At 21.3% G+C, this 10,682-nt stretch overlaps 1 protein-coding gene across 1 annotated transcript in view; it reads left to right on the forward strand.

Annotated features, from left to right (window-relative positions):
* The window catches only part of LOC117171869 (vacuolar protein sorting-associated protein 11 homolog), a 70,021-nt gene extending 59,926 nt beyond the window's left edge, over positions 1–10,095 (forward strand). The window contains exon 16 of the mRNA XM_033359510.1: positions 9,463–10,095. Within this exon, the coding sequence (XP_033215401.1) occupies positions 9,463–9,869 (407 nt within the window). The 3' untranslated portion in view covers positions 9,870–10,095. The remainder of the gene's footprint in view (positions 1–9,462) is intronic.
* Positions 10,096–10,682: the final 587 nt, after the last annotated feature.

Raw genomic sequence — 10,682 nt, forward strand, 5'->3', positions numbered from 1 at the left:
AATAATTTGAGTAATTTTAAGGGATTTTTTGGAGTTTTAAAAAGATTAAAAATTATCATGCAAATTTTACAAAGTTTTCTTAAAATCTTCTAGAATCTTTTTTGAAAATTTTGTTTAAATCTTTAAAAAACTTTTTAAATATTCTCTTAAAATAATTTTTCAAAATGAACAGTCATTTTTAATTTTCTTAGAAATCTTAAGAAAATGTTTTTATTCTTTTAAAGCCTTACACAATTCTTGAAAAGAATCTAATTTTTTTGTTTAAAATGTGGGCAAATCTAAATTTTGTTTTATATAAGGCTATCATTTAAAGTTTTACATTAAGTTTGAATCTTTTCAAAACTTCTACATACCTCTTAAAGTTACTCAAATTTCGCCTACAAATAATAAAGGTTCAATTGTTATTTATACATCCAAATTGTAAAGAAATGTTCTAAAATTTGCAGGATTTTCTGAAAATTGTAGAAAAAATTCAATTAATTTTGACAGATATTTAGAAGTTCTGAAAAAAATTCTAAAATAATTTTAATTTAAAAACCAATTTAAAACAACTTCTAGATTTCTCAAGATTTTGGAATACAATTTTGAAGCTTTCCAAGGATGTTTAAACTATTTAAAAAGAAAATCATTGAATTTCTAATTTAAGAAGTTTTCAGTTAAAATTTTTTCAATTTTTCGATATTTGATGTTTCTAGTTTAAAATTCCTTAAAATTATATAATTTTGAAAATTTTAAAGTTCATTGATTGATTTTTTAATTTAGAGAATTGAAAATGATAACGTGGATTTATATTTTTTTAGATTGAAATATGTTAGTACTTTTAATTTTATACGCTTAAATTATTGAGCATTTGAATACAAAATTTTTTAATTAAAAACTTCTAAATTTCAATTTTAAAATTTAACAGTTCCACTTTAAAAGCTCAGTTTTTATTATCGTTGTGTTTTTTGAGTGATGTTTGCGACATTTGTCATTTTTTAAGTGAAAAAAAACAACTGAAAAAACGCTTTTAGATCATACATACGCAGTGTTGAAATTTTGAACAAAAATGGTGAAGTTCGTTTGTTTTGATTGTAAATCAAGATAAAAAAAGTCATCGGGAGCAGGTCAAAGCTAATAAAATTCAATTTTACAAAGCACCAAATGATCAAGATATTGTTAAAGAATGGCAAAAGCTTCTTGTTTTTAAAGTGTTGCTCTTTTTTTTAAAATATTATTTTACTTTTAATATTACCTGTGAATAATTGGCGTTATTTAATAAAACCAAACAACGTCCTTATACTTTAGATTATAAAAAAATGGTATCTTAATATATTTTTAAATTCTCAAGTTTAAAAAAATGAACTAAAATTATACATTGCAAACATATTTAATTTATTTTAATAAATTTGTTTGAAAATTTGCTTTTAGGCATAACTCTTTTCATGATATTTAGTTTATGATTTAAGATAAAAAGAGAATTTTGATTATACTTGGTTTTAAATTAAACATAAACTTAAGGGTTTTATTCTAAAAAAAATCGCATCATAGGAACTAAGTTTTAAAAATAATTTGCAACTTGCTATTTTATCCATATTATATTTATGTATTCTCGCCTATCAGGACACTTAAATTTTCAATTAATGATTATAATTATTCTAATCGAATCTACAGAAAGGAATGATCAATTAATGTTTATTTTCATTTTAAATGATTAAATTGTGTTTTTTAAAGAATAATTAACTGAATATATAAATTTTTCGGATTAATTTTTTTTTTGTAGAAGTAAAATAGTCTAAAGATTCATCGTTAATTTTCAAATGATTTCTTTATTTTGAAACAGTGCTTCTAAAAGAAAATTGAATGAGAATTACAAAATTACAACAACAAAAATTCTGTTATGCTTAATAAATATTTAAGAGTATTCAAACAATTCAAAGTTAATTTTTAACTTGTGTGAAACTTCATTTTTATTATTGTAGATTTTTTAATTCTTTGGAAAAGGAAGCTAAATTCAAATAATAAAGGCTTCAAGAGAATGAATTTTTTTTAGATTTCCATAAAAATGTTAAATGATTTTTTATTTTTAGAAAATTAACTTTAAGATAATGTTTTAAAAGATTTCAAAGTATTTCCAACAATTGTTGGAAAAAGAATCTGGAAGTGTTTAAAAAAATTATAAATACATTTATAACGTTCTAGAAGGATTAAAAAATAATTGTTAATTTGAAAATTATGCAACTTTTGAGAAAATTGTAGATTTTTCACAATCTTCTAAAAAAGAAGCTTTTTATGAATTTGGAAAGGTTTTTAGAGTCAAACAATATTCTTGATATTATTAGGAAAATGTTAAGTTATTTTCTGGAAGATTTTAGGACAATTTTTTTTTTCTTTTGCAGAATTTAAAAACAGTTTTAGTTTAACAATTTTGTAAGTTTAAAAAAATTAACTAAAATTATACATTGTAAACAAATTTAATTAATTTTAATAAATTAATTAAAAAATTTGCTTTCCGTCATAACTATTGTCATAAAATTTAGCTTAGGATTTAAGAGGAAAAGGGAATTTTGATTATCCTTTTTTTTAAGTTAAACATAAACTAAAGTTATTTTAAGCTAAAAAATAAACGTTAAAAATGATTGATAAAATCGAGGAAAATCTTGTATTGTTAATTATAACTAGTTTTGGAAAAGAACTCGAGTTGAACTTTTTAAATAAATAAATCACAATTTTCATTGTTTATTTAACAATAGTTTTGTAGACTTTAAATTTTGTTTTCTCTCACTTTAGGTAATAGTTGCAAATATTATTTAACTATTAACTATTATTTCTCTGCAAATCGCATTGGTACGTTTTTATTTTAAAAAATTCTATTTAGGGACTTAAACTTTAACTTAAACTTTTATTATTTTTTTTTTAATAAAAACGTACCAATGAGATTTGCAGAGAATCTTTTAATGAAAAAAATATAAGCGCTACATTAGCATATTTTTCACAATTTTAAAAATCATTTTTAACAATGTTCATTTTTTGTACTTGAAATAAAGTATGATAATAATAATAAATAATAATAAAAATACTAATAAATAATTAATAATAATACATTTAATAATAAATAATAAACAAGGAAACAAATTTCGTTCATTAAAACACATAATATTATGTTTATTAAAATATTTGAAAATCCGAAATTAATTTAAATTAATAAATGAAAAATTTTATAATATATATTATATTATATAACATAATATAAAATAATATAAAATTTAGACTATTTTCTTTTCAGATATTTCAAACTTCCAACAATAATTATATGTATAATTTAATTGTGCATGAATAATAATTTGTTGTGGTCAGTAGGAATGCACTGGGACATTATTTTTATTTAACAAACATTTTTTTCAAACATTTTCGCTGCACATTATTTGAATTCTAGACCAACTGCAAAAAAATTTTTTGAATAAAATATATAAATTAAAAAAAAATTGTAAAAATTGTTTTCATCAAAATAGTTAAATTTTTCTCTAAAAGGCTGAATTGTATACTAAAAAAATGCATTTTTAATAAAACACATGAATTTTGAACAAAAGAAATTTATTTTCCACTACAACTAATTTTCTATACAAAAAATTAATGTTTCAAAAAAATTAATTTCTAACCAAAAACAAATATAATTTTCTACAAAATAGTTAAATTTTTAGGAAACAATTTTTTTCAACTAAATTGATGAATGTCAACAAAAAAAACTAAATTTTTAACAAAGTAGTTCCACTTTCAACCAGTAAATATGAAAAAAAATCGTTAAAATTCTTTGAAATCGCTTTAAATTACCGAAATTCATTGAAAATTCCTTGGAATATTTGAAAACATCCTAAAATATTTAAACCCCTTTAAAACCTTTTGAAATTTTTCTAAGCTCTTCAAAATTCCTTGCAATTTTAAAAATACCCTAAAATATTTCAAATCCTTTAAAATCTCATTCTAAATTATTGAAATTAATTGAAAATTTCTTGGAATCTATTAAAATATCCTAAGATATATGAAATCCTTCAAAATCTCATATAAAATTACTGTAATCAATTGAAAATCCCTTGGAACCTTTTAAAATACTCTCAAATATTTCGAAACCTTCAAAATCTTTTGAAACACCTTAACATCTTTTAAAGATTTCTAAAGTACTTTGGAATTTTTTTAAATAACCCTCCGAAAAGTTTTTTAATTCTACAAAATTCCTTTAAATTATAAAAATAAATTGAAAATTCCTTGACATCTTTCAAAACAGCCTTAAATATTTAAAATCCTTACAAATCTTTTAAAGTCTTTGGAAATTTTTTAAAGCTTTTGAAAATTCTTTGAAATTTAAAAAATACTCTGAAATATTACAAATCTTTTAAAATCTAATACTAAATTATTGAAATCAATTCAAATTCCTTAGAATCTTTTAAAATTCTCTCCAATTTTTCAAATCCTTAAAAGTCTTTTGAAATACCTAGAACTTTTTTTTAAAGATTTCTAAAGTACTTTGGAATTTTTTTAAATAACCCTTATAAAATTTTCCAAAGTCTTCTAATTTTCAATCTGAGACTTAATAAAATTTCAAGAAATTTCAGAAGATTTTAAAATATTTGAGGATGTTTTAAAAGATGTCATAGAGTTTTTTATTTATTTTTTTAATTTAAAGGGATTTCAAAGTATTCAAAAAATTGTAGAAGATTTATTTTTAAAAATTCCAAAGTACTTTAGAAATCTTAAAAAAAAAATGTCAAGTAATTTAAACGAAGCGTGTGGAATTTTTTTCAGAACTTTTTAAATAAACATATTTTAAAATTAATAGAATTTTTCCCACAATTTTTAGAAAATCACCCTGCACATTTTTCAAAAATCCTTAAAATCTTCCAGTGTCTTTTTTGACAATTCTGGAAATCTCTTAAAATCTTTTTATATATTCTGTTTGAATCATTTTTCAAAATGAAAAAACATTTTTAATTTTCCTAGGAATATTAAGAAAATCTTTTTATTCTTTTGGAACCTTTCACAATTCTTAGAAAGCTTCTAAATTTGTTATTTGAAATCCGCAAAAATCTACATTTTGTTTTAAATTACACACATGTATTTTAAATTATTTGTCATCATTTTAAGTTCTAAATTAATTTTGAATCTTTTTAAAACTTCTAAATATCTCTTAAAATTACTCTAATTTTTTTTACAAATAATAAGTGTTCAATTGTTATATATAAATCCAAATTTGACGGCTTTTTTTAGTCGCAGGATGTTTTAGAAGTGGTAGGACAAATTCAATTAATTTTAAAAGTTATGTTGAAGTTCTTAAATAATTTCAAAAATAATTTTAAATTTAAAAAATAATAAAACAACGTCTATATTTTTCAAAATTTTAAAATAAATTTTTTAACTTTTAAATTATTTTTAAAATTATTTTTTAAATTTTATTGACCTGGAAAAATTTTAAAACAGATTAAAACAGTCACCCTGATTAGGTTACGGATTTATTTACTAAAAATTTACTCAAATTCATATCTGGATGAAAAAGTAACTACTTTGTTGAAAATCAATTTTTTGAACTAAGAATACTATTCCAGTAGAAAATGTAACTATTTTTCTAAATATTAATTTTGGTTTTGTTAAGAATTATATTTTTAACAGAAACTTTAACTATTCTATTTTTGGTTGAAAATTCTTCTGTTTTGGATGAAAAATCAACTGTTTGGGTGAAAATTGATATTTTTTATTTAGAAGTTTAACTATATGTTTAAAAATGGATTAAATATGTGAAAAATTAGCCTTTTTGTATGAAATAAATCTTCATGTTTGAAGAAAATTCATCATTAAGGTTTAAAATTCAACTATCCCTGTTACAAATTTACAATTTTAGATGAAAATTAAACTATTTTTTGAGAGTTAGTTTTTTTTGTGTTGAAAGTTATTTTTTTTTTTTTAGAAAAGTAATCGTTTTAATTAAAAATTTAACTTATTCCAATTGAATATTCCATAATTTTAGAAAAAAATTCCCTTCCCCCCCTTTTCGTAAAAAAATAATCTTTCCTTTTTTTTGAGCTCCTTTTGCTCTCTAATCCCTCTTTTTTTCTTTCAAAAAATTTTGAATTGTAAATATTGTTTTGAAAGGATTTTTTTAGTTGAAAGTTTTTTTTTTAGGAAATTAATCTTTTTAATTAAAAATTTAACTAACTGCAATTGAATATTTCATAATGTTAGAAAAAAAATGAATCCTTTTGGTTGAATAATAACCTTTTTTACTTGAAAATTCAACTTTTTTGGTAGAAATTAATATTTTGGGTTCAAAATTTATAACTTTGTTTGAAAATCTAAATATTTGTTTGAAAGACTTTTTTGTGTTGAAAGTTATTTTTTTAAAGGAAAGTAATATTTTTAATTAAGAATTTATTTTATTCCCATTGAATATTTCATAATTTTAGAGAAATATTAATCGTTTTGGTTGAAGATCGTTTTTTTTATTTGTCAATTCAACTTTTTTGGTATAAATTAATCTTTTGGGTTGAAAATTCATAACTTTATTTGAAAATGTAAATATTTTTTTGAAACACTTTTTTTGTGTTGAAAGTTTTTTTGAAGAAAGTAATCTTTTTAATTATTAATGTAACTTATTCCATTTGAATATTTCATAATTTTATAAAAAAAATTAATCTTTTTGGTTGAACATTTATTTGTTTTTTTTACTGAAAATTTATTTATTATTTATTTATTATTATATTTATTATTATATATATTATTATTTTTGGTTGAATAATGATCTTTTTTAGTTAAAAATTAAATTTTCTTGGTAGAAATTAATCTTTTCGGATGAAAATTCATAACTTTCTTTGAAAATGGAAATATTTTTTAAAAACTTTTTTTTTGTGTTGAAAGTTATTTTTTTAAAAGAAATTAATCTTTTTAATTAAAAATTAATTTTTTTAGATGAATAATGATTTTTTTCTTTTGATAATTCAACTTTTTTGGTAGAAATTAATCTTTTGAGTTGGAAATTCATCTCTTTGGTTTAAAATTCAAATATTCTAGTTCAAAATTCACCATTTTAGTTGAACACACATTCCGTATTTTCCCCCTTTTCGTAAAAAAATTACTTATTTCCCTATTTTTGAGCTCTTTTTGCTCTCTAATCTCTGTAATTCCTTTCAAAAATTCTTGAACTGTAAATATTTTTTTTGAAATACTTTTTTTTTTGTTGGAGGTTATTTTTTTTTAGGAAAGTAATATTTTTAATTAAAAACTTAAATGATTGGAATTGAAAATTTTATAATTTTATAACAAAAAAATTAATTTTTTTGGTTGAGCATTAATTTTTTTTACTGAAAATTTAATTATTCACTTTTTGGTTGAATAATGATCTTTTCTAGTTAAAAATTAAACTTTTTTGGTAGAAAATAATCTTAAGGTTGAAAATTCATAAATTTGTTTGAAAATATAAATATTTTTTGAAAGACTTTTTTGGTGAAATTAATTTTTTTTTAATGAAATTAATCTTTTAAATTAAAAATTTAATTTAGTTTTTTATTTATATTTTATATGAATTTATATTTATATTCTTACACTGAAAATTTAATTATTCACTCTTTGGTTGAATAATTATCTTTTATAGTTAAAAATTGAACTTTTTTGGTAGAATATAATCTTTTGGGTTGAAAATTCATAACTTTGTTTGAAAATGTAAATATTTTTTAAAGACTTTTTTTTTGCGTTGAAAGTTATTTTTTTGTTTAGAAAGTAATCTTTTTAATTCAAAATTTAACTTATTCAGATTGAATATTTAATAATTTTAGAAAAAAATTAATAGTTTTAGTTGAATAATGATCTTTTTCAGTTGAAAATTAAACTTTTTTGGTAGAAATTAATCTTTTGGCTTGAAAATTTATCTCTTTTGTCAAAAATTCAATTATTCTAGTTAAAAATTCACCATTTTAGTTGAAAAATTTTCCCGTACTTTCCTCCGTTTTCGTAAAAAAATGATCTATTTACTTTTTTTGAGCTCTTTTTGTTCTATAATCTCTGTAATTCCTTTAAAAAATTCTTGAATTTTAAGTATTTTTTTTGAGACTTTGTTTGTGTTGAAAGTTATTTTTTTTAGAAAAGTAATCTTTTTAATAAAAAATTTAACTTATTCTAATTAAGTATTTCATAATTTTATTTAATTAATTAATCTTTTTGGTTGAACATTAATTTTTTCACTGAACATTTAATTATTCATTTTTTGGTTGAAGAATTATGTTTTTTTTTAATTGAAAATTAATTTTTTTGGTAGAAATTAAACTTCTTGATTGAAAATTCACCATTCTGGTTTAAAATTCAACTATCCCCATTAAAAATTTACAATTTTAGTTGAAAATTAAACACTTTTATGGAAAACTAACTTTTTTTTAAAGTTATTTTTTTTTAAGATTGTAATCTTTTTAATTAAAAATTTAACTTATTCCCATTGAATATTTCATAATTTTGTTTTTAAAAATTAATCTTTTTGGTTGAATATTAATTTTTTTACTGAAAATTTAATTATTCACTTTTTGTTTGAATAATTATATTTTTTAGTGGAAAATTTAATTTTTTTTGGTAGAAATTAATCTTTTGGGTTGAAAATTCGTCTCTTTAGTCAAAAAGTCAATGATTATAGTTCAAAATTCACCATTTCAGTTGAACATTTATATCGTATTTTCCCCCGTTTTCGTAAAAAAATTATCTATTTCCCTTTTTTGAGCTCTTTTGGCTCTCTAATCCCTGTAATTCATTTCAAAAATTCTTGAATTGTAAATATTTTTGTTAAAATACTTTTTTTTTTGTGTTGAAATTTATTTTTTTTTTTAGGAAAGTAATATTTTGAATTAAAAATTTAACTTATTCCAATTGGATATTTCATAATTTTTAGAAAATTAATCGTTTTTGTTGAACATTAATTTTTTTACTGCAAATTGAATTATTCACTTTTTGGTTGAATGATATTTTTTAGTTGAAAATTAAACTTTTCTGGTAGAAATTAATCTTTTGGGTTGAAAATTCATCTGTTTAGTCGAAAAATCAATGATTACAGTTCAAAATTCACCATTTCAGTTGAACATTCATATAGTATTTCCCCCCGTTTTCGTAAGAAAATTACCTATTGAAAATAATTTTTTTTAGGAAAGTAATCTTCTTCATTAAAAATTTAACTTATTGCAATTGAATATTTCATACTTTAAAAGAAACAAATTTTTGCTTAAATAATGATCTTTTTTAGTTGAAAATTAAACTTTTCTGGTAGAAATTAATCTTTTGAGTTGAAAATTCATCTCTTTGGTCGAAAATTCAATTATTCTGATTCAAAATTCACCATTTTAGTTGAAAATTCATTACGTATGTTCCCCCCCTTTCGTAAAAAAAAAACTTATTTCCCTATTTTTGAGTTTTTTTTTGCTCTTTGAGTCCTGTAGTTCCTTTCAAACTTCTTGAATTCTTCAGTGAAATCAGAGCCGCGCCGAGGAATCGAGGCTTCCCCGAATCAGCCAATCAGCAGCGACATTTTTCGAGCGATCGCAAAACCGGATATTTACTCGTCCTCCCTGGAAGCGAATATAACTGGAGGCGGAAGTGGATTCTCGACTCCAAAAGGGAATTCGAAAAGAGCTTCCCCGGTGCAAATCAAGGAGGCGAGGATCATGAACAGCATTTCTCCAAGATCGTCACCTGCCCAGAAATCTTTCGTCCCTCCAAAAACGCCGATCGCTCCCTCGAATCCTTTCGCGGGCGAGGATTACGATGAAGCGAAAAATCCCTTTGCCGACGAAAAATACGACGGCGACGAGAAAAATCCTTTCAAGGACGACGATGACGATTACGACAAGAATTTAAATCCATTTGCCAGTTAAAGTGCTTTCGATTGGAGGACAATTCAGAAACAAATGTATTGAGAGTAGAAATTTAAAAAATTTTTGTTTGTTTTTTGTTTCTTTGCTGAATATTTGTAAATATTGGTACTATTGATAGGATTTTTATCTGCCATATATTGTATAATTATTGTATAAAGTAATAAATGTAATCAAGTGTTCCATTTAAAATGGAAAGATTGGCAATAAAACTTTAGTAAAAGTCTTATTTCTGGAGGGAATAATATGATTTTTTAATTAAATTAAATAAGAAATTAATTAAATTTTTATTTCCGTATTTAAACTTTTATTTTTTTTTAATTGCAAAACTCGACAGTGATATGTTTGAGTCCAAAACGTTTTAAATTGATTAATTTAAGATTAAATTAGAAACTTACAGTTTTTAGGAAATTTCACCTTTTTTTCGTTTTTAATAATAATAAAATTTAATCATCTTCGGTTAAAACTTAATTCTTTTTTATTGAAAATTTAATTATTTTGTTGACATTTTAACAATTTTGTTAAAAAAGTCTCTTTGGGTCGAAAATTAAATATTTCTTAGATTAAAATTAACATTTTCGTCGAGAATCTACATTTTTTTTTACAAAAATTCATCAATTTTGCTAAAAAGTCGTCTCTTTGGAATGGAAGTCCTACTTTTTGTTTGAATTTTCCACTGTTTTGATTAGAAATTTATATTTCTTGGTTGAAAACGATCTATTTTTTTGAAAATTCAACATTTCCGCTGTTATTCTGATCAAATCTTTTATATTATATATTTTTTAATACAAAAATATAGATTTTCAATGAAATGGA

The sequence above is a fragment of the Belonocnema kinseyi genome, chromosome 1, assembly GCF_010883055.1.
Source record: "Belonocnema kinseyi isolate 2016_QV_RU_SX_M_011 chromosome 1, B_treatae_v1, whole genome shotgun sequence".
NCBI classification, from domain to species: domain Eukaryota; kingdom Metazoa; phylum Arthropoda; class Insecta; order Hymenoptera; family Cynipidae; genus Belonocnema; species Belonocnema kinseyi.